General features: G+C 40.5%; 1 protein-coding gene and 1 long non-coding RNA gene across 2 annotated transcripts; one reads left to right on the forward strand and one right to left on the reverse strand.

The window, feature by feature from the left end:
• Window positions 1-5,047: 5,047 nt before the first annotated feature.
• LOC111971873 (apoptosis regulator BAX-like) lies at window positions 5,048-9,473 on the forward strand. Its single transcript, XM_023998665.2, has 6 exons — window positions 5,048-5,243; window positions 5,404-5,434; window positions 7,867-8,034; window positions 8,642-8,780; window positions 8,877-8,981; window positions 9,248-9,473. Exons 1-6 carry the CDS (start codon window positions 5,222-5,224, stop codon window positions 9,389-9,391), a joined length of 609 nt encoding a protein of 202 aa, XP_023854433.1. The 5' UTR covers window positions 5,048-5,221; the 3' UTR covers window positions 9,392-9,473.
• Window positions 9,474-13,318: 3,845 nt separating this feature from the next.
• Window positions 13,319-24,815, reverse strand: LOC111971440 (uncharacterized). The gene is made up of 2 exons (XR_002878260.2): window positions 20,166-24,815; window positions 13,319-17,929 (listed from the first exon to the last, which is right to left on the reverse strand). It is a non-coding gene; the product is annotated as an uncharacterized lncRNA (long non-coding RNA).
• Window positions 24,816-25,208: the final 393 nt, after the last annotated feature.

Here is a 25,208-nt window from a genome sequence, read left to right on the forward strand (position 1 = left end):
AGGATCGAGTTGAAGAGGGAGGTGTTTAGTCCCAGGGTCCTTAGCTTATTGATGAGCTTTGAGGGACTAGGGTGTTGAACGTTGAGTTGTAGTCAATGACTAGTATTCTCACATAGGTGTTCCTTTGTCCAGGTGGGAAAGGGCAGTGTGGAGTGCAATAGAGATTGCATCATCTGTGGATCTGTTAGGGCGTTATGCAAATTGGAGTGGGTCTAGGGTTTTTGGGATAATGGTGTTGATGTGAGCCATGACCAGCCTTTCAAAGCACTTCATGGTAAGATGTGAGTGCTACGGATTGGTAGTCATTCAGGTTACCTTAGTGTTCTTGGCACAGGGACTATGGTGGTCTGCTTTAAACATGTTGGTATTACAGACTCAGACAGGGAGAGGTTGATAATGTCTGCGAAGACTCTTGCCAGTTGGTCAACGCATGCTCGCAGTACATGTTCTTGTGTAATCCACCTGGCCCTGAGGCCTTGTGAACGTTGACCTGTTTAAAGGTCTTACTCACATTGGCTGCGAGAGCGCACACAGTCGTTCGGAACAGCTGGTGCTCTCATGCATGTTTTAGTGCTATTTGCCTCAAATATTAAATAGAAGTAGTTCAGTTTGTTTGGTAGGCTTGTGTCACTGGGCAGCTCGCGGCTGTGCTTCCCTTTGTAATAGTTTGCAAGCCCTGCTACATCCGACGAGCATCACATCCGGTGTAGTACGATTTGATCTTAGTCCTGTATTGACGCTTTGCTTGTTTGATGGTTCGTTGGTGGGCCATAGCGGCATTTCTTATAAGCTTCCGGGTTGGAGTCCTGCTCCTTGAAAGCGGAGCTTCTAGCCTTTAGCTCAGTGGCGGATGTTGCCTGTAATCCATGGTTTCTGGTTGGGGTATGTACGTACAGTCACTGTGGGGACGACGTCGTCGATGCACTTATTGATGAAGCCAGTGAGATGTGGTGTACTCTCAATGCCATCGGAGGAATCTCGGAATCTCATCAGACAAGTCACTGGTTCTTTCCTGCTTTAATTTTTGCTTGTAAGCAGGAATCAGGAGGACAAATTATGGTCAGATTTGCCAAATGGAGGACAAGGGGAGAACTTTTTGTATGAGTGTCTGTGTGTGGAGTAAACGTGGTCCAGAGTTTTTCCCTCTCTGGTTGCACATTTAACATGCTGATAGAAATTTGGTAAGACGGATTTAAGTTTCCCTTCATTAAAGTCCCCGGCTACTAGGAGCGCCGCCTCTTGTTTGCTTTTGGCGGAATACAACTCATTCAATGCGGTCTTAGTGCCAGCATCGGTCTGTGGTGGTATGTCGACAGCTACGAAAAATACAGATAAATTGTCTAGGTAGATAGTGTGGTCTACAGCTTATCATGAGATACTCTACCTCAGGTGAGCAATAGCTCGAGACCTCCTTAGATATCATACACCAGCTGTTATTTACAAAAATACATAGTCCACTGCCCCTTGTCTTACCAGACGCCRCTGTTCTATCCTGCCGGTACAGCGTATAACCAGCCAGCTGTATGTTGATAATGTTGTCGTTCAGCCACGACTCCATGACGCATAAGATATTACAGTTTTGAATGTCCCGATGGCAATTTAATCTTCAGCGTAGGTCATCTATTTTATTTTCCAAAGATCGCACGTTTGCTAGCAGAATGGAAGGAAGTGAGGTTTATTCTATCTTCTACGAATTCTCAGAAGGCAGCCTGCCCTCTTGCCCCTTTTTCTCTGCCTTCTCTTCATGCAAATGAYGGGGATCTGGGCTTGTTCCCGGGAAAGCAGTATATCATTCACATCGGGCTCGTTAAAAGAAAAAAAGGATTCTGCCAGTCCGTGGTGAGTAATCGCAGTTCTGATGTACAGAAGTTATTTTCAGTCATAAGAGACTGTAGTGGCAACGTTATGTACAACAACTTAAAAAACAAACAACAAACAAACAAACAAACAAACAAACAACGCAAAGAAGAAAAAAAAAAGAAAAAACTTTTGTTAGGAATACGTAAAACGGCAGCTTTCTTCTCCGGTACCATCTTAATTACTGCTCGACTAAAAGAATCTCGGGTTGACCAACAGCCTAACGACAAAACAATCGACCAGTCAAGTAATTGGAGTCAGCCCTACTTATAAATATAGACCTATTAAAATCTCAACAGGACCAATTCTGAGTTGAGCTCACATTTGATTGGCTGCAGAGACTGACACCTCCAACACAGAGTAACCAATAAAATAAAATGGCCCCTAGGGAGTATCAGCTATTGACAGAGTAGTGAGGTCAGGGTACACTTTTCAGGGTGGGTATAATTTKTGGAACATTCCAACAGGAATGTGTTCCAAAAACTTTGTAAATAACAAATGTTGCCAACAAACAACACATACAAAGTTGAATAGCGGGCAAATAAGATACCGGGTAGGGAGTGGGCTATTTCATTAAATTTTCACTCACGTTAAATACGRAAAATGTCTGTCCTCACTTTGGTAACCTATGGACAAACATTAAGAATAAACTACGTGGTGAGTTGATGCCTATTCGGCAGCTAGTTAGCTAGGTGAATTGATCGCGCTATTTTGTATGCTTTGTTTTTTGGCACCTTGTTACTTACGAAGTTATAGAACATATTCCCGTTGGAACGTAACACAAATTATACCCACCCCACTTTTCACAGTCCCAAGCACATTCCTACAGCACATAATCTAGCAAACACTGCTCAAAAAAATAAAGGAACACTTAAACAACACAATGTAACTCCAAGTCAATCACACTTCTGTGAAATCAAACTGTCCTACTATAGGAAGCAACACTGATTGACAATAAATTTCACATGCTGTTGTGCAAATGGAATAGCAAAAGGTGAAATTATAGGCAATTAGCAAGACCCCCACTAAAGGAGTGGTTCTGCAGTGGTGACCACAGACCACTTCTCATTCCTATGCTTCTGTGTTTTGGTCCTTTTGAATCTGGCGGTTGCTTCACTCTAGTGAGCATGAGACGAGTCTACAACACCACACAAGTGGCTCAGGTAGTGCAGCTCATCCCAGATTGGCACGTCAATGCGAGCTGAAGGGCAAGAAGGTTTGCTGTGTCTTCAGCGTAGTGTCCAGAGCATGGAGGCGCTACAGGAGACAGGCAGTACATCAGGCAAGCGTGGAGGAGGCCTCGGAGCGGCAAAACAACCCAGCAGCGAGGACCGCTTACCTTGCCATTTGTGCAAAGCAGGACACTTTGCACGACCCTGCCAAAATGACCTCCCAGAGGCCACAAATGTGAATGTGTCTGCTCAAACGGTCAGAAACAGACTCCATGAGGGTGGGTATGAGGCGCCGACGTCACGGTGGGTTGTGCTTACAGCCCAAACCCACGTGCAGCGACGTTCGGGGCATTTGCCAGAAGAACACACAGATTGGCAATTCCCAGCTTTCACAGATAACAGCCAGGTTCACCACTGTTAGCACATTGTGACAAACGTGACAGAGTCTGGAGACGACGCCGTGGGCAGAAGGCTTCCGCTGCCTGCACATCCATTCCACGCATTCGACCGTTTGGCGTGGGTCAGTCATGGTGGTGGGTGCCATTTCTTATGGGGGCCGCACAGCCTCCATGTGCTCGCCAGAGGTAAGCCTTGACTGGCCATTAGGTACCGAGATGAATCCTCAGACCCCTTGTGAAGACATATGCTGGTGCGGTTGCCCTGGTTCCTCCTAATGCAAGACAATGCTAGACCTCAATTGGCTGGAGTGGTTCAGCAGTTCCTGCAAGAGGAAGGCATTGATGCTAGGGACTGGCCGCGTTCCCCAGACCTGAATCCAATGAGCACATCTGGGACATCATGTCTCGCTCCATCCACCAACGCCACGTTGCACCACAAGACGTCAGGAGTTGGCGGTGCTTTAGTCCAGGTCTGGGAGGAGATCCCCCAGGAGACATCCCGCACACCTCATCAGGAGCATGCCCAGGCATTGTAGGGAGGTCATACAGGCACGTGGAGGCCACACACACTACTGAGCCTCATTTTGACTTGTTTAAGGACATTACATCAAAGTTGGATCAGCCTGTAGTGTGGTTTTCCACTTTAATTTTGAGTGTGACTCCAAATCCAGACCTCCATGGGTTGATAAATTTGATTTCCATTGATAATTTTTGTGTGATTTTGTTGTCAGCACATTCAACTATGTAAAGAAAAAAGTATTCAATAAGAATATTTCATTCATTCAGATCTAGGATGTGTTATTTTAGTGTTCCCTTTATTTTTTTGAGCAGTGTATATATTTTTGAAATATAATCTGGACATGTTAGGTGGTTAGCTGTTGAAAGAGTCAGACTGCTGTTCTTTACAGAAGATCCTAACCCGACTTGACCCAAGGCGTGTCTGCCTCCTGAGTTAGTTACAGTAATAAAGTTCACATGGTAATAGCCTGCTAACAGAAATCCTATTATCTATGACATGGTGTAAAGTGTGATGTGAAAGAGAAATGTTATATCATTACATGGCTGATATTCTAACACAATGTTGTTTTATTTCGAGTAAATTCACCTCAAAATGTATTTTGTGTCATACTTAAACATATGCAACGAATATCTAGACACTTGTGCAACAAATACATGTTTTTGTTTTGTTTTTACCTGAGCAGTAACAGTGCTGGAACTACTCGGTCCGTACTCCATTGACTGAAAGATATTGTGTTGGTGGTGCTGCCAACCATGATAAAATGTTGCAAGAAGTAACTTTTAACTTGTGTTGATCATCAACATGAAATTATGTATCAGACACCCCCACCGCCTTCACTAGCTTAGTKGCCGCTGTCTCTGCTTTAGCTAGCMGGACAAAAATCAACTAGCTAAAATCAACTAGCTATCAGCTAGCATGTTGTGTATGGTAGTCAGTTTCCACACGGACACATTAGCGTGTGGACCCATATTGACAATGCGCACGCGTGGAATGTCTGACCGCTGCTCGTCTGCTCTCGGCTTTCATTCGACTGTCCAGTCTTGTTGTCGTCTGAGTCCGTTCCTAATTTTTTGTGTTTATAGATTCTGCATATTATCTCAAAGGAATGTGATATTTTCTTAATAGAGATAAAACAGCAGCAACCATCGCCTGTCAAATAGAGCTAGAATAGTTGTATCCTGTTATAAGAGAATAACTACAATTACTATACTGAAGTTTTCTGAAGTTACAGCTCGCTAGCTAACGTTATCGTTCGGGCTGGGTGTGGACTGCCAATGGCGTGTGTAGAGACATCAGGTAGCTAGGTCTGCCAGTGCAATTTMTCATCACTGCAACAATGTAACCAAGTTATCAGTACATTGTTATTGCTAGCTATCAAGATTCTGTTCTATTTGACATTTAGAATTATTTTTATGTTGACTAGACCTAAGCTGATTTTTATTTATTTGTTCTACAGATGACAGAGTAGGAGAGGTCCTGCTGAAAAGGTGAGTTCACTTTCACAGATACTCAAAACTAACCAAAGATGCATCATATGGACACACCTACACTACCGGTCAAAAGTTTTAGAACACCTACTCATTAAAGGGTTTTTCTTTATTTTTTACTAGTTTCTACATTGTAGAATAGTAGTGAAGACATCAAAACTATGAAATAACACATGTAATCATGTAGTAACCAAAAAAGTGTTAAACAAATCAAAATATATTTTATATTTGAGATTCTTCAAATAGCCACCCTTTACCTTGATGACAGCTTTGCACACTCTTGGCATTCTGTCAACCAGCTTCACCTGGAATGCTTTTCCAACAGACTTGAAGGAGTTCCCACATATGCCAAGCACTTGTTGGCTGCTTTTCCTTCACTCTGCRGTCCGACTCATCCCAAACCATCTTAATTTGGTTGAAGACGGGGGATTGTGGAGGCCAGGTCATCTGATGCAGCACTCCATCACTCTCCTTCTTGGTAAAATAGCCCTTACACAGCCTGGAGGTGTGTTGGGTCATTGCCCTGTTGAAAAACAAATGATAGTCCCACTAAGCCCAACCCAGATGGGATGGCGTATCGCTGCAGAATGCTGTGCTAGCCATGTTGGTTACGTGTGCCTTGAATTCTAAATAAATCACAGACAGTGTCACCAGAAAAGCACCGCTACACCATAACACTTCCTCCTCCATGCTTCACGGTGGGAAAAACACATGTGGAGATCATCTGTTCACCCACACCGCGTCTCACAAAGACACAGTGGTTAGAACCAAAAATCTACAATTTGGACTGCAGACCAAAGGACAAATTTCCACCGGTCTAATGTCCATTGCTCATGTTTCTTGGCCCAAACAAGTCTCTTCTTCGTATTGGTGTCCTTTAGTAGTGGTTTCTTTGCAGCAATTTGACCATGAAGRCCTGATTCACACAGTCTCCTCTGAACAGTTGATGTTGAGATGTGTCTGTTACTTGAACTCTGTGAAGCATTTATTTGGGCTGCAATTTCTGAGGCTGGTAACTCTAATGAACTTATCCTCTGCAGCAGAGGTAACTCTGGGTCTTCCATTCCTGTTGCGGTCCTCATGAGAGCCAGTTTCATCATGGCGCTTGATGGTTTTTGCGACTGCACTTGAAGAAACTTTCAACGTTTTTGAAATTTTCCATATTGACTGACCTTCATGTCTTAAAGTAATGATGGACAATCATTTCTCTTTGTTTATTTGAGCTGTTCTTGCCATAATGTGGACTTTGGTCTTTTACCAAATAGGGCTATATTCTGTATACCCCCCTACCTTGTCACAACACAACTGATTGGCTCAAATGCATTAAGAAGGAAATAAATTCCACAAATTAACTTTTAAGAAGGCACACCTGTTAAGTGAAATGTATTCCAGGTGACTACCTCATGAAGCTGGATGAGAGAATACTAAGAGTTTGCATAGCTGTCATCAAGGTAAAGGGTGGCTATTTGAAGAATCTCAAATATAAAATATGTTTTGATTTTTTTGACCACTTTTTTGGTTACTGCATGATTCTATATGTGTTATTTCATAGTTGTAATGTCCACTATTATTTTACAATGTAGAAAATAGTCAAATAAAAAAGGAAAACCCTTGAATGAGTGKGTGTTATAAAACATTTGACCGGTAGTGTAGCTGTAAACCTGTGGCTGCTTCCAGTGGTGGGAAAAGTACCCAATACCCAAGTACCCATACTTTTGTAAAAGTAAAGATACCTTAACAGGAAATGACTCGAAGTAAAAGTGAAACTCACCCAGTAAAATACTACTTGAGTAAAAGTCTACAAATATTTGGTTTTAAATGTACTTAAGTATCAAAGTAAATGCATTGCTAAAATGTACTTAAGTATCAAAAGTAAAAGTAGAAATAATTTCAAATTCCTTATATTAAGCAAACCATACAGTACAATTCTTGTGTTTTTTTTAAATTATGGATAGCCAGGGGCACACTAACACTCAGACATAATTTATAAACAAAGCATTTGTGTTTAGTGAGTCCACCAGGTCAGAGGCAGTAGAGATAGCCATGGATGTTCTCTTGAAAAGTGTGTGAATTGGAGTAAAATGTTGTTGTTTTTTAATTCTTTTGGAATGTCGTGAAGTAAAAGTAAAAATTGTCAAAAATATAAATAGTAGAGTACAGATACCCCAAAAAACGATTTAAGTAGTACTTTAAATATTTGTACTTAAGTACTTAATACCACTGGCTGCTTCCATGGGGTTGGGAATTGACAAAAACAGAGAGCAAAAAACAATGTATTCTCTACATTATCAGCTAAGTGCAAGGAAGAAATGAAAACCGTCAGACACCGTGTGTCGTGACAACAGTTGTTTAGTTTGACACACAGTAGGCTACAGCAGGCTATGTGCTCTAAGAAGGAGTGGTTCTGAACCAGAATGTTCTCTCGTCCCCAGAGTGATGCAGGAGCAGCTGGATGAGGTGTTGTCATCAGAAGTMCCGGTAGTGGTCTCCACAGAAACCCAGGAATTGGAGAGTGAGCAGGAGCAGAAGATGGTGTTACAGCTGGCTGTGATGATACGTACCATCGGAGACGCCTTCAAGGAGAACAGGGAGCTGGACGAGTCAGTTGATATTAGAGCCATTGCTTTGTGTTTTACAGTACCTGTTCAATTTCTCAAACTGTTATTATGTGAATTCACATTGATGAATTTGATGCATAGACTACCCAGCAAATCGGGAACATTCTCTGAACATTATACATTAAGTTTAAGTTAAGGTTTAATCTAACATTAGCATTTATTTTTCTTCGGAAAATGATTTAAATGAAGTGTCCTTGGAATGTTCTAACATTCATTAAAATGTTATGCACAACGTTTGTAATAACCACAACAGAACATTCCCCAAATGTTCTCATTAGGTTTCCAGTTAATGTAATAATAAAAAACAGACTAAATGTGTTCWGGGAACATTCTTGCAACATCAGGCGAATGTTTTATACAAACATTGTTTAATTATCAGCACAACTGAACATTTTTTGTGTAATGAGAACATTTGCCGCAACCTAACGAATGTTCTGGGAACTTTCTCAGAATCAATTTTGGTTTGCTGGGTAGCTAAACAAATATGAATATAGAGTATGCTTGTCTATCTGTGTGTTAGTTTACAATGGTCTAAGTCAGTAGTCTAATTCCTTCCCTACCTCCCTCAACCCGCCTGTCCAAACAACAGTGTGATAGATGGAATGGTGGGGCAAATGACCAGCAAGCCCAGCTACTGGAAGTTGGTAGAAAAGGTATTTGAGGACGGTCAAATCACCTGGGAGAGAATTGCTGTGCTGTTCTACGTAGCAGGGAGGATAGCTGTCAAGGTATGTTATACAGTGTTCTTGTTACTTTGTTATTATTATTGGATGTACAGTACAATCACTGTGTGTGTATTAAATCACTCTTTTCATCTCTGCTAGGTGGTGATTGCTAACCTCCCYGAGTTAGTGAAGGACATTCTGAAGTGGACTCTGGAGTACTTCAGAAGCAAATTACTGGACTGGATCCAGAAACATGGAGGATGGGTAAGATATGGATCCCATCAGAGGCTGTCCCCGAAGTGTTTCCCCTTTTGTATTAAAGTAAACAGAATGGGCAATATTCTACATTAATATAAACTTGGTCTTGGTTGTTGTGTATGATGTGGTATTAACTATTGTTAAAGAAAACTGAACTGGGATTGTCATTGATTTCTCTCTCACTTTCTGCCCTTCCTTTCTCCATTTTCTTTCTCCCCCCTTTCTCTCTCCTCATCATTCTTTGTTCACCCTCTTTAACTCTCTTTTCCCAGATGAACAGTTTCGCTGAGCTGGCACGTGTACAGGTGGAGAGGATATCCTCTATGAGCGCCCGGTCCTCAGGACTCATCCTGGTCTTCCTCGGAGGTGTCATAATGGGTAGTGTTATCACCTGGAAACTGGTCAGGAGGACCTGACACACACACACATACACAGTCCCACTCCGGTTCAAACGCAATTGTTTGACATGACATGCAAACGTGTGGGCGTGCACACACACACACACACACACAAATACATTTGTTTACCTAGTCTATGTATTATTAGTTACCTACCTTCTGGTTTGCTCTGGATAAATAAGATGACCAGATGCTGCTGGAAGTGGTGTTGGAGAGCCAGTAGGAGGCACTCTTTCCTCTGGTCTAAAAAAAATATGTCCCAGTCCAAAGATTGGGGACATTGCCCTCTGTCGGGTGCCGTCTTTTGGATGGGACGTTAAAACGGGTGTCCTGACTCTCTGTGGTTAATAAAGATCACATGGCACTTATCGTAAGAGATGGGGTGTTAACCCCGGTGTCCTGGCTAAATCCATCTGGCCCTCATACCATCATGGCCACCTAATCATCCCCAGCTTCTAATTGGCTCATTAATCCCTCTTCCCTGTAACTATTCCCCAGATCGTTGCTGTAAATGAGAATGTGTTCTCAGTCAATTTACCTCAACTTAAATCAAATGAAACTCAGTGCCTTCAGAAAGTATTCACACCCCTCGACTTTTTCTACATTATGTTGTTACAAAGTGGGATTAAAATGGATTGAATACTTTTTTTGTCAACGTTCTACACAAAATACTGTATTACATCTCTGCACTTAGAAAAAAAGAGCCATCTGCACTGCTATTTTAGTTTTCAGTTAATCTGATTGAATATTCTCTCATCATTGATTTCATCTACTTATCTCAGCAATTTCAGGGTTTTCTGTATAGTTATCTAATGTTGGTGTGGCATATTATTCTGTTTTAATGTTACTCTTGAATCACAAAAAATCTTAAACACTACTGTTGCTCACAGAGTGAGTCCATGCAATTTATTATGACTTGTTAAGCAYATTTTTACTCCTGAACTTATTTAGGCGTGCCATAACAAAAGGATTGAATACTTATTGACTCAAGACATTTTTYATTMATTTGTTTAARAAAATCATCTAAAAACATAATTCTACTTTGACACAAAATCTCAATGTAATCCATTTTAAATTCAGGCTGTAACACAAAGGGATGTGAATACATTCTGAGGGCACTGTATATATTGACCTACAGTAATGAAACCAAAGTGTTGGGGCAGAGCTCAGTACATTTTGTGTCACTACCCTTGCGGGAAAAAACATGAATTTCACGTGTTTAACATGTGATCTTATGGGAAGTTAATGTGTCAACATGTAAAAGCAACATGTGATAATATGAAATTGCACATTTGCAAAATTTCAACATGTGATACCATGAAACTACACCTCACAACATTTGAACGTTTTTCACATGTGAAAGTCAAAATCTGATATTCACATGTGAGGTGAAAACATGTTATTCTCACATGTGAAAGGTGGTGTTAACATGTGAAATCTGTATTGAATACATGTGAACAAATGGTTTCACATGTGAACAACTGACCTCGCATGTGTCTCTTTTGTTTTCAAAGATGAAAATTTCAGCTCAACATGTGAACAGGTATATACAATTTCAAATGTGAAAATGTGATTTTCACATGTGGAACTGCAAATAAAATAAAACTGTATATCATCAAATGAAGTGTTCCAAAACCACATGGTTTCAAATGATTTCAAGTGAAGGGAAATGTGAAATGTTTTCTCGTAAGGGTATATCATCATGTTTGTTGGTATCCTGCTAGACTATGGTATCTGTGCCTGAAATGAGAAACCGGTGTAAGCCTAACAGACAGCCAATCATGTTATGTGATTTTTTTTTTACAGAAAGGTCATATTATTTTTCAATACAATATTTTACAGAAATAACACATGAATACCGATTTGATATTTTTTACGTTTATGAAAATGTATGAAACATGTATTTTGAATAAAAAACATTTGGGATGTTTGACTTGAATGTATTAAATGTGCCATTTTATTAGGATAAACAAAATAAATATGAGTTGACGATGTTTGTGCTGCAATAATCATGTTTTAAMTATGACCCCTAAAAGTCCTCAACATGAGCATCAGTCAGTAAGCTCCATAATATCAGTCATGATAGGAATTGTTAGCTAGATGTACAAAAAATGCACAGGACACAAATAGAACATTTTGGCATAAGCTTTTAATATTTTTATAGAGTTTTTGATGTTTTCTCTTTGAATTGGATTTGCTTGTTTTTCCAGTTAATTTTGTGGGTYTTTTCATTTTATTATTCTTGTTTTATTTTCCTATCTGCAATGGAGAAGAGTTTTTCAGTTTAATTAGCATTCACTTTCAAACTTTCATACTTTTAATAATAGAACTGTGTTTAAGTCTCTTTTTTCACAAACTTGTTTGTTAAATTATTACTGTTTATTAATCTTTTTTCTTTACACGTTTCAAAAATATAAAAGGTAAATTATAAACATTCCATTGAAATATATTTTATACAGTTCTTGATTCTTTTTTTTCCTGTGTTATGACATTAAAATTGTATCCAGTATCAGTCTTTATAGCATAAACCCCATTCAGTGTTATTGTAGTAACCTTCTCTTCTTCCGTCTCTGTCTTCCCTCTCTTTCTCCCCTGATAGGAAAGTGGCACGGCTGCACCCAGTGCCTTATTCCCTTAGCGGCGATGTAGTCACAACAGTTGGCAGGACCAATAGAAACATTAGCTGCATTGGCGCTAGTAGTGCAATGTTCTTTCAAATGTAAAAATCATAACACAAATCAGCAACAAAAACACAAATCAGACAAAAGAGTAATAAACAAGTCACCAAATGATAAGAAAATAAAAAGCACCAAATAAGGAAAAATAACAGATAAAAATTAAGTAAAGCAATGATATTGACATATCTGTATCTAGAGGGGTAGATTAATAGATACATAATCTACTGTTATAGACAGAAGAAGTGACTGTCAAAATTATATGTAGAKATGTACAGATGCAAAAGACAGATGGACATGTAAAAATATAACAGAATGGACAGATTGGCGCTATGTTACTAGCACTGCTGAGATATCCCGGACTGTTGTATGTATCAGGAAAGATATCGGACTCATGAAACTGAGCCTATTTCACCTCCCAAGTGCAATACACATAGAAAGATAGCCAGTGTATTTCTACCAATTCAGTAAAGCCACACTGCAGTGAACCAAAAATATAACAAAAAAATTTACATAATAAAAAGTTATATAGATTTCTTTTTTTTAAAGAGTATGTTTCAGTTTGCATATCCCCCCCCCCNAAAAAGTTATATAGATTTCTTTTTTTTAAAGAGTATGTTTCAGTTTGCATATCCCCCCCCCCCCCATCCTCTCACCACTGGCTGACAGAGAAAGAGGAAGACAGAGATTGCCGGCGAAAAGAGAGTTACTTCATTCTGGCCATTCACAAATAAGTTGTCTTTTTTTTCTCCCACGCATGCATTAGAATTGAACTTCAAACAATATGTTAGAAAAACACAAGAACAAGGATGCAAAAAGAGCTTCTTCTTCAAACATGTGTGGAGGGAGAGAAAGAGAAGGGGATAGGAAACGGGGATGAGAGGGAGGAAGACGTCGGGGAAAGAGAATTTATGACAGCGGGGTTTCTGGTTTTACTCTGCTCCTCTCTTGATATGTTTTGTATTTGGGTTTCAAGTAAAGTTATGCAAGTGTTGAGCTATCAATCCTCTAAAGTGGGTGTGGCCAAGTTCAGGAGCTGGATCACACACACCCCCACCTGCACAACGTGTCTTCAGGTAGCCCACACACACAAACACACACACACATTCCTATTGACACACAGTCAGACTCACAACTGTGGTAGTACAGTCATTCACATAAGGTGGCGATTATTCACAGTATATTCATCTGTTTTGTGAAAACCCATCCCAAAACTCAGAGACTAGATGTGTATGCATGCTATAAAATCAAGATGAAAACGTTTTGTGTGTTCTTTTTTTTTTTGGAGGTGGTAAGGTTACTTTGACAGTAAGTTTAGGTAAATGGCATTGGACTCCCCCACAAAATTGAGGGTTTGGAAGAAATTATTGCTCTGACAATATACCCCCCCCCCCCCGGCATTTTAAATGGAACGGTCTGTGTGGGTTGTGCTACCAGAAGGATGATGGGGGGGGGTATGATCCATTCACCTCTGTCTTTAGCTGTACCTAAGCCAGTTGTGCCCTTCCCCTCTTCTTCCCATCCACCTTGCACCCGATCCCTCTCCTTCTCTACCCCACAAACAATAATTTACATCTTCAGAATGAAACGTCTAGTAGTGATGCATCCTTCCATAATCTATGATTACTTATGTCTCTATCATTTCAAATCATTCTTTTGGTAACAAACATAGTGCCATAATAAACTTTTTTGGAAAGGGAGAGAGTGAAAGAAGGAGTAGGCAGGAGTTGAAAGAGGGAGAGAGGGAATGAATATGAAAGGGATGGGGGTCGAGGAGAAGGAAAAGGTGGAGGAATCAGACAAGGTGATGAATGACAGAGATCCAGTGTATCAAATGAAAACTGCGAGAACAGGGACATAACCGTGAGTGGCTAACTCCAGGGTCTTCAGTGGAGCCCCTATTCTAATTACTTTAACCCCCACACCCCCATTTACTTCAGTAAACAATGCACCATGCTAGATATAGTAGCTGCCCCTTTTTTTCCACCATTACCCTGCCCCATTCTTGCACTGCCACACAACAGACAGACCCAACACACTGAACTCCTTTGGCACAATGAAACACTGAAGTATAATCATATGCTACAGTCAAACTCTTGCATAGGTAGTTGCTCAGTTCTCAGTACAGTTAGCCCCCAGCATCTCTGGAACATCATCAAAATCTTCATCATTGCGTAATAACAAATAAACAAACAAAAACAAAGCAACAGTTTTGGCAAGTGAACACTCATTTAAGACAAAAATATAAACTAGCAATATGCAAATGAATGTGACCCAAATTGTATTTGACACGGTCTGTGATGTCATTTTAACCCCCCACCCCCAAACATAATTAACACGCCTCCTCCTCCATGTAACATTAAATACCACTCTTGAGATGAATCCTGCTCTGCTGGAACACTCGGCTAGACCAGAGTGTCACCAGAGACTAACCACGGCTCAGATGACACTCTTCACTGGGGGGGATAAACTACATCCCGCGCAATGCACTGGAGCCCAGTAGAGGGCGACAAAGAGTAGGCTACATCAGCAGCATATTATCTAAACTCTGATGTAGGCCTAGCTAAGGGTTTGCGGTGACTGGCGAGAWATGACCTATACATACAGGCCTAGAAACTGAACATAGCAACATTAGTTTTCACTTGAAAATAAACATGGAAAACAGGGGGAAATAAAACAAAAAAATCTGTTGTTGAGTGTGGTGAGGTGCCTGGTGCGATGCATCCAGCCATACTGCAAAACAGGCCGTGGTGGTGGAAGGTCAACATGAGCTTTTGTTCATCAACAGAAACAACAACAATTTATCTAGATAAGCTCAATATGATAGCATAGATAGACCGTTCGGCGTTCCCTTCATGCATATTTGAACAGCTGTTTTCCTGGAAATATGCTATCCCCACCTGAGGAAATGGAGCAAAGATGGCTGCYTCACCAACGCCGGGGTCACCAGTATGTGTAAAACAAACACTGTTGACSGTCACAAGGGCTGTAGAGTTAGCSAGCTTGTTAAATGCCACAACGACACGTTATGCACATCCCTATAATCATGGAGATAGGCCTACAGTACATTATGTCATAGCAGTACAAAGCTATGCATCGTATAGCTACAATATCAGAGCTGAGCTAATATGACACTATCTGGCCAGTCAGTGCAGTGCTACAGGTGCTAGCTAGCTACAGTACAGGGTCAGAGCTACAGTATTATTGGGCTACACGATCCAATCGATGTAATTTCTTGTATTAGGTCATCGCGAATCTCGTTCACTTGATCAGATACTTTCTCCCAATGCGCTGTAGGCAATTAGCCTGGGGACGGTGTGAGGTCTGATCTCCGCTAGGTATCGCTACACTGCTTTAGTTAGCCGAGACCTTATAGAGTCTACAACCGCGTCCTGGTGGTGAAGCTGCCATCTCCCACCTTGAGCACGAGAATGAAAGAACAACAACAGAGTCCATCATGGTCGTATTCATTAGTGCACACCGTAGCAAACAGCTTTGCAGCGGAAAACGTGTTAGACAAGTTCAGGGATAGTCCCTCCCGTTCCGAGCTGTTTGCTTCCGTTTGGATCCTAGTGAATATGACCCATCGGATCTGAGTACAGTCCAACTAAACATAGTTATACAGACAGACAGTGGAGAGGGGACCTGGATGGACAGTGGGGTGGAAGACAGAGAATTGGCAGCAGGGGACGCAACAGGGCGGTAGGACCAGAGCGTGAGAGCAGTAGACGAAGAAGTAGCAGAGCACAAGAAGAGTAGTCATCAAAGTAGTAGTAGAGTAGTTGTAGTATCAGGGGACGTTCATCGCATAGTTCATCTCTGGTAGATTTGGTGGTGTTTGTATCTTATTTATCTAAGAAAACATTGTTCAATGTGTATCTTGCAATCCTWTTTTTTTTTTCGTTATTCCTTTTTTATTATCCCAAAACAAAATATAGATCTTTTTTTTAATATAATCCTGCTCTTTTTTATTTTTTATTAGTTGCATATAACATAAATATTTTTTGTTTCCTCTCGATTTTGTTCATTTTTTCAATTCCTAGCCCTCTTTTTTTACGGAGGGGGTGGGGTGAGGGCTTGCAGAAGTAGACTCATGCAGAATAGTCATGCTGGTAAACAAAGTAATAAAAATGCATTTTCACTTTTTTCCCGGAATTGTTTATCAAAGTTCACCCTGTTCCCGCTATTTTCTCGCACTTCCTTGTGAACCTTTCTGATCCCCCCCAGAGGTGCAGTGCTCTTTGATCATCCTCCTTTCTACAGAAAGGAGAGAGACCTTTACAGTAGCCACTCTCTCAACGAGCAGTTGACCATTTGTTATCTTGACACTTGCAAATAGTTACCAATTGGATATTTTTGAAAAAGGTTGATGTGACAATGATTGTTTGGTTTRAAAAATAAAGTCTCTCTGGTCTCTCTCTCCATCCTTTTGTCCTCTACGTTTCGTTCTTCAGGTTTTTTCGATCATGCCATGCAGTTTGCTACGGAGGAGGAGCAATGCTGAGATGCAGAGGGGTGGAGATAAAGAGAGGGAGAGATTGAGAGCGAGAAAGTGAGGGCAWKGTATGTCCTTGTTTTCCAGCAGTCGCTTCCGTTCTTGGCATGCGCGTTGCGGTCATGCTTCCAGTGTCTCTCCTTTGGCGTCCTCCTCAACTCTTCAGCACACACACGCGCACACGCACACACACACTGGTTTTCTTTAGGTCCAAATCCTTCAAAGTGGTCGATGAGTAGATCTGTTAGGGTCAGCCGACACACTCTCATGCAACACGAGTCAGCATCAGTCAGTCAGGGAGTGTATCGTATTTCAGATCTACGCACAGGTTTATATGAAATGGCCAATGGCCTGGTATACTATATGCCTGGTTGCTCTACTATTGGGGCCCATAATTCAGCATCTTCTGAAGTGTGTCTCTTGTGAGAGGTAAGAGGAGGGCTGTCAATCAATGAAAACAGTCCAACAAGTGTGACTGACTGAACATAAGAAGGTAGTGTCACCATAGTGGGCTGACTCAAGAGTCACTGGACGCAATGGTTGTTCAGCCTCATAGCTTTGCATAGTGTTTGGCTGTAAAACAGTAGAATTACTGTTATGTAAATGTATTTTGCCATTGGCTAGCACCTGGCTCTCCTTTTCTGTAGTCACATCCACGCTGACTATGTTGAGTAATCTCAGACCASTGCAGTAGTTTGTTTAWATAGCCTACCCTACTGTATGTCCGATCTTTGAAGTACTAAATAGGAAGATTTAAAAACAATTGAATATACTRTATCTGAGAGCCGGTAAGATGTAATTTGTCTAAGGGAACATTTGACAGTGGGTAAAAGCATACATTGTCTATGACACAGTAGGATGACAACCAAGTTGTGGAACATTGTCCTACTATCCCATAACCCTTTGGCTCTTTCCTAGGGGCATTCTGTTCTATTGTTTGTTTCTTTTATTGTTTGTCTGGGATTTCAATGTCAATGACTTAGTATAATAAGACTCTGTAAAGTATGCTGACATAAGGTATGTGTTTCAGTGTGATGCTTTTCCAGGTACTCAGAGTCACTGTAAGTCTGTCACGTTGGTCTGGAGTTTGYTTTCTAAGGGATGGTGCTGATTGAGKAGTCCACAGGAACGAAGGATGCTTCTGGTGTGGAGGGATGAACAAATCTTTTTGACTCTCTTTGTCTTCTATCATCCGCTCATCATCGCCTTCAGTTCTCTCTTTCTTTCTTTCGTTCTCTCGCTCTCTCTCCTTTTTTTTCTCTCTCTCTCTCTCTCCGGTTACGTATCCCTTCAGCCTACAGTGAATCCAGTAGGGAGCTCTGGGTGAATTGTGTCCTAAGGTTGTTCCTCTTCTTGGMCAGAAAGGGACATTTTAGAAACTCAACACTGGAAAAAAAGAGGAGAGAAACAAGGAGAAGAATCAGTGGAAGTTCCAGCAAACCTAGAAAATCAACCAGCTACGACTGGATGTGTAAAAACCTACATGATCCAGGGTAGTTTAGTTGATATGATTAACCTAAAATGAGCTTGAATGGGAGTTTGAATTCATTTCACATTCTCAATTGTTATAGTCAAGTGTTTGATTGTATGACTGGATGGGTTTACTTATGATGAGTACAACTGTTCAAAGCAAATTATTCAACTGATCGATAGGCGATAAAGCAAACKAAATACCTGTTTTTTGCAAAGCACATCTGGCATGCATGTACACAAGATACGAAAAGGCAGAAAAGCCTGTAAGTTTTGCACAGACACACGCACAGACACCAATACAATTGGCGTGGGTGGTTTCAGTTCTTGTGGGCTGTTAGGTCTGCTGGTGTTTGTCTACCTCTTAATTCATTGGTTAGTCATAATCCAATAGGGTGCTTTTCCAGGAAAAAGGACTGAGTCAGTGATTTTGGAGGTCAATCCCATACAGGACTACAGCCCACCAGGAATGTTAGTTTAGATTAACACAGACCAAGAGCTGAGAGCACTTCAGAAACTATTCATACCCCTTGACTTTTTCCACATTTTRTTGTGTRACAGCCTGAATTTAAAATGGATCAAATTGGGATTTTGTGTCATTGGCCTACACACAATACCCCTTAATGTCAAAGTGGAATGATGTTTTTAGAACATTTTACAAATTAATAAAAAATGAAATGCTGAAATGCCTTGAGTCAATAAGTATTCAACCCCTTTGTTATGTCAAGCCTAAATAAGTTCAGGAGTAAACATTTGCTTAACAAGTCATATAATAAGTTGCATGGGCTCACTCTGTGTGCAATAATAGGGTTTAATTATCTGTAAGGTCCCACAGTTCGAGTAGTACATTTCAAACAGATTCAACCACAAAGACCAGGGAGGTTTTCCAAATGGGTAGATGGTAAAAAAAAAGACATTGAATTTCCCTTTGAGCGTGGTGAAGTTATTGACTACACTTTGGATGGTGTGTCAATAGACCCAGTCAGTACAAAGACACAGGGATCCTTCCTAACTCAATTGCCGGARAGGAAGGAAACAGCTCAGGGATTTCACCACGGGGCCAATGRTGGCAGTTACAGAGTTTAATGGATATGATAGGAGAAAAGTGAGGATGGATCAACAAAATTGTAGTTACTCCACAACACTAACCTAAATGACAAAGTGAAAAGAAGGAAGCCTGTACAGAATAAACATATTCCAAAACATGCATCCTGTTTGCAATAAGGCACTAAAGTAAAACTGCACAAAATTTAGCAAAGAAATGTACTTTGTGTCCTTAATGCAACGCGCTATGTTGTGGGCAAATCCAACACACACATCACTGAGTACCACTCTTCATATTTTCAAGYATGGTGGTGGCTGCAATCTGGTTATGGGTGTGCTTGTCATCGGCAAGGACTAGGGAGTTTTTKGGGGGGATCAAAATAAATGGACTGGAGCTAAGCAGACACTGGGAGACAAATTCACCTTTTAGCAGGACAATAATCTAAAACACAAGTCCAAATATACACTGGAGTTACTTGCAAAGACAACATTCAATGGTCCCGAGTGGCCTACAGTTTTGGATTAAAATGGGTTGAAAATCTKGAAAATGGCTGTCTAGCAATGATCAACAACCAACTTGACAGAGGTGAACGATTTTTAAAAGAATAATCTGCAAATATTGTATAATCCAGTTGTGCAAAGCTCTTAGAGATTTACCCAGAAAGACTCACAGTTCGCTGCCAAAAGGGATTCTAACATGTATTGACTCATGGGGTATGAATACTTATGTAAATKACATATTTCTGTATTTTATTTTAAATGAATTTGCAAAAAAATCTAAAAACAGGTTTTCACTTTGTCATTATGGGGTATTGTGTGCAGATGGGTGAGATTTTTTATATCTAATGCATTTTGAATTCAGGCTGTAACACAACAAAATGTGGAAAAATCAAGGGGTGTGAATACTTTATGAAGGCAGCCTACAGCCTACACACACACCACACACACACACACACAGCAAATGGCAACATGGAGGAAAAATTAGACATGAAACGGGCGAAGCACAGAATCACAAGACACACACGCAAACACAAAACACAGTTACACACACACACACATGCGAAAACACAGAGCGAAACAGCACACAGAAGACAAAACACATTCTTACACTGAGAAGTGATCAGCTGCCTTCCTCCTCTTATTTAGTATTTTTCTTCTTCCTCAAACTGTCCTCCATTTCATGGTTCTTCCTTTGATGACAATCCTTTTTTAATATACAGTTCCTACTCCCCCCCCCCCCAAAAAAAAACATCATACGTCATGTCTGACAGTCTTTCTGTCCATTTCCTATCCTCGGGAGACGTTTGTAATCCACCTTTAGGGAAGATGGAACTTTAACGTTTATGGTGGGGGTCTTTTCATTTYCCCCAAAGTCTGTTGTTTCATTTTGGGGTTTTGTAATGGAAGCAGTAGAGATAGCACATCTCAAAATACCAATTAAAAAAAGAWTAGGAGAAGGTGGAGAGGTCGAGATGGGGTGAAACGTGTGTGTCGGAGGGAGAGGAGAGTGGAGGGATAAAACAATCTCAGAATCACATAACAGGGTACATACTGTAGGTGAGCTGGGATGAGGACACAGGACATACAATATTTACAGGTCCATACATACAGTAGAGAGGAAGCAAAACATTTCAAACCTTCTCTCTGTTCGGCTCTGATAGACATTACGTCTGGAAGCACTGATTTAAACCAACATAGAGAGAAATATACCTGAGTTGTGAATGGAGGGAGACTGACGAAGAGAGGGAAAGGGGAAATGTGGAAAAGGGGGAAGACAGAGGTGTAGTCAAAAACATTGCACTGATGATATTATTAAATAAATTTCTACGTCAGTTGATGGCTAGACTACAAACATCCTCCATTTTAGCATCTTAAAGTAATTCTCCCTTCTTAGGATTGGTAAAAAAGTGGCTAATGAACTTCTTCCCAGAGTTTTTTTTAATCTGCAATGATTGAACAAGAACATGCTATGATACACAGACCTGAACATCACTCTACTAACTGAAACCACTAACTAAACCATCAACTTKCCCATCAATAATGAGCAAAATAACCACCTATCACAACAGCCTCTACTKATCCATTCTAGAATGTCACATGCTCGCCTCCTACTGCTTGTCAAAGAGCAGCACCCTCCTGTCCCAGTGACAATGGGGGAAAATTCACCACCCATCGGGGCACAGACAATCAATTCAATATCTATTCCACGTTGTGCCCAGTGGGTATTGACTATTCCTATCCCCTATAATAGGGCTCTGGTCAAAAGTAGTGCACTATATAGGGACTAGGGTGCCATTTCAGATGCATCAAAGCACTAAATAGGGAGTAGGGTGCCATTTCAGATGCAAACTAAGTTTAAAAAATGTGCAGGATGCACAAGGATGTAGCATAAGTATTTTTGTTGAGTCATGTATCTGTCTGTAGCCTACGGTTGGTTACGTGTGAATTCTACCTCCAGGGGGGAAGTATAGTCTATTTGTAGATTGTTAGTGACAGTTGAGGTTCGTTTTGCTATCTTCTTTGACTCAATATGTGTCCTAAACTAATAACCTGTAACCTGGGATATGATGTGCATTTAAATGTTACTTCGTTTTGCTACACCTTGTGGTTACTTATTATCAAAAGAAAGGATCACTAATAATGTAGATGTTGTGTGAGCTTTCCCTTCACATAGGGGAGGTTAGGGGAATTTGGGACCTGCTCAAAAGTAGTAACGTCGGTTACTTTCAAACGCTAAACCCCTAAATGTTGGGTATGTACTGTATCTCAGGATATTTCAAGCAAGAGGGGGCCAGGAGAGGATGGACTGATGGAACAAGAGAGAGGGAGAACAGAGAGGAGAGAAAGTGATGAAGTGTGTTGAAAAGTCGGTCAGGTTTGGGTGGGCTTTGGCCGATGTGGTTTCACCGGAGGGGCAATTGAGTTTTGAAGACGTTTTCTGATTAACGTGGAAAAAGGAAGAAGTAGATGATTTTTTTCTCTAGTATTAATTCACAGTTACTGCTTCTTTTTGCATATACCTGATAAGCACTGGGCTCTCAGAATAGTTCTCTGTAAAAAGATAACAAAAATTAGAAATCATAAAGTAAWTATTATTACCAGTTAGTCTAGTAAGGTCTATAAGAAATAACAGAGCAGCTACACAAGACCACTGGTTACCCTTCCCCATCCTTAAAAAATACAACTTTCCCAAACCCCCTYCCCATTAGGGTACCAATGGTCTCTTCCACCCTATAACATCTTAACATGCATATATAAGCTCAACTCTTCTCAGACAAAACTGTGAGAGGTGAGTGCTTTTTCCCCCTAATAGCATGCTGTTAGTCTATATGTTGTGTATAGAAATATACACATTCATATGCACTTAATATATACAGTAAATATATACACAATCATTAAGCTCATGATCAAATCTGATGTCTTCTCAAATCATATTTCCTTGATTTTGGATATAGACATATCAATTCCTTATTGCTTGCAATGGAAACCCCATGCAGATTGAAATAASTCAAAACTTTACAACTGTACAGAACATTTGGACCAATAACAGGTATAAGAAGAATTCCTATAATTAAAGAACAAACACCCAAAGCACTAGATCAAGGGAGAAGACAAGGGAGGGATGTAGGGATGAAGAGAGAACATTAGAAAAAATTGATTTTGTAGTTTGTAGACTGGTGTCTGGGTGTCAGCAAAACCATATATAGGGAATATATCTATGTATACTACCATATATAACTATATTATCATATATATTACTCTAGTGCAAGTTGGGGTGAATTCCATTTATATTATATCAACTCTGGAKGTGAATAAAAATGCAAACCATGAATTGAAAACAATCCGACATTTAATATAACAGGCCATTTTCAATGAATGAATTGAGATTCAATGCATCTCCTGAATTGACTGCAATCAAAATGGAATCCACACCAACCATAGTTACAGGTCAAGCTGTCACCCTCCCTGACACTCCCACCTCAAACTCAAACTCWACACAGATGAAGGCTTTTCAGATTCTCGCGCACTACTATTAGATTAGCATGGTCCCAGATCTGTTTGTGCTGTCTAGCCAACTCCTATGTCATTGGCAAGCTAATGTGACAATGAGTGACAAAGACTTGGTTATAGAGCACGAACTGACTGGCAATCAGGCTACTATTGGATAAGTACAGATGCAGATATGGAGCTATGTCATGTGACTCAYGACAACAGTTCATATTCTAATCTAATAAACGTCAAACCTCCTCACAGCATCACTTGAGCCTGTAGAGGATACAGTTCTCAACCTAATGAGTCCTGAGCTTTGAATTATCTAAAGGTTTTGTCTTATTGTATTTTTTTTTGCTTCGCTCGCTGAACGAGGTTGCCCTAATAGCCTTTTTAGCTTAACGCTATCTAGRGTGTATACAGTCSACACCTGTATATGGCTAATGCTAATGTTGGTCATAGAGAATGCCCTTTCTGCGAAATGTGAAAAGATTTCACCTTCAGTCCTTACACAACCCTCTGTCTYTAGTGAGAGAGGAGCAGGTGGCAGAGTGAGAGATGAGGAGGGGGAGAAATGGGAATGTCAAACCAAAAAAATCACATAAAATCAAACTGACAAGTTTCAAGCAACAGAACTGGATACAACCAGTTAGAGACATAAGCATTACCTTAATAGATTGCAACATTCGATGCCAATAAATATCAATAATAAAATCGACGGTAACATCGGAAAATACAAAAATAAAMATTTCTGTAAATCAACCGCTTAAATGAAAATATACAATCCATAAGAATGACAATAATTTAAATGTCGACATTGGGTATATCAAGATAGAAYGTTTTTAACATTGTCACTATAACCTCGTCATCTTCTACATTTCAACAAACAATTTCAAAAGAAATCAGGATTTTAAGAAGTTTTGGTCTCTTTTTTTCTAATGTCTGGTATGGAGGGAAAACATTTGTCCTCCTTCAACACTTCATTTGCCTTCCTTTTTTCCCCAGAAAACAGTGAGAAAGAAAGGAATGATCTGTAATTCTGATGAATTGGCACTCTKGCATCTTGGGCCAGAGSTAGATGCATGTCTGTGCACACAAAACCACACAACTCCCATGTGTGCCACAGATATACAGCATACAGCACATCTCCATAGGATTAACTATACATAGATACAAATATATTTCTATACATTGCATATTTCTATATATGTATATTGCCTTTTTTGTTCATTTTGTCATTGATTCGTTCTGTTCTTCTACCAAGCGCTGTCAGTCCATCCTCCATTCACGGTGCCCTCTTTTTAYGTGAGGTGCGATGGTTCAGCAGCCAGGACCGGGAGGTGGGGGGTGGGAGGAGRGTCAAAAAGGACAAAAGAGAAAAAGAAAAAAGAAAACTGAAAAAATCACTACACTCAAATCATAAGAGTCATTGTGAGTGTGGCAATGTGGTGAAATGCTCGATACAGGAAGACAACGAAGGATTGAGGAAGTGGAGGGAGATCGTTGATGAAGATGAAAAAGACCGAAACTGATCTCTCGTCTAACGGGTGACCCGAAGCCACTTCTGATTATAGCCAAACCCTCCTGACACTGACATGTGCAGACTGTATAGTTTGATAAGTGTACAGATTGATTTCTGAAGAGCCATATTTAGAAAAAGAGAAAGAAGCTACATTTAATTTCACGCACCTGCATACAAGAGGGCAGGCAGGGCCGGTATATGGTCAATGATGAGAAATACTGATCTCTGCTTCGATGGCCCCGCCCCTTTTACTGCTCCCGACMAATGGGAATGAGAGTTCCACCCCCCACCCCTTCTTCTCTACCACCCCTAACCCCGCCYCCTAGAGAAAGAAGAGAGAATCCCTCCATCCCTTCTAATCCTCACAACCATTATAAAAATAGTTTGTTATTATGTCCAACCTCTCTGTGGGTTAGGATGCTACTCGGAACCTCTTCTTTAAAACAATGATGGTTGTTGTTCAGGCTTTCATCAGAGTCTGTGTATTGCACAAAAGCCCCAGAACGCTTYGCGTTCTCTCCAGCTCTCTACATGGCACTGATAATATCAATAATGATAATAATAATAGTAGTGAATGAACGCTAGAATAATACAACTCTCTAGCACCCCCCCCCAGCTTTTAAAATGATACATTGCTGT

The sequence above is a fragment of the Salvelinus sp. IW2-2015 genome, linkage group LG13 (assembly GCF_002910315.2).
Source record: "Salvelinus sp. IW2-2015 linkage group LG13, ASM291031v2, whole genome shotgun sequence".
Taxonomy (NCBI): Eukaryota; Metazoa; Chordata; class Actinopteri; order Salmoniformes; family Salmonidae; genus Salvelinus; species Salvelinus sp. IW2-2015.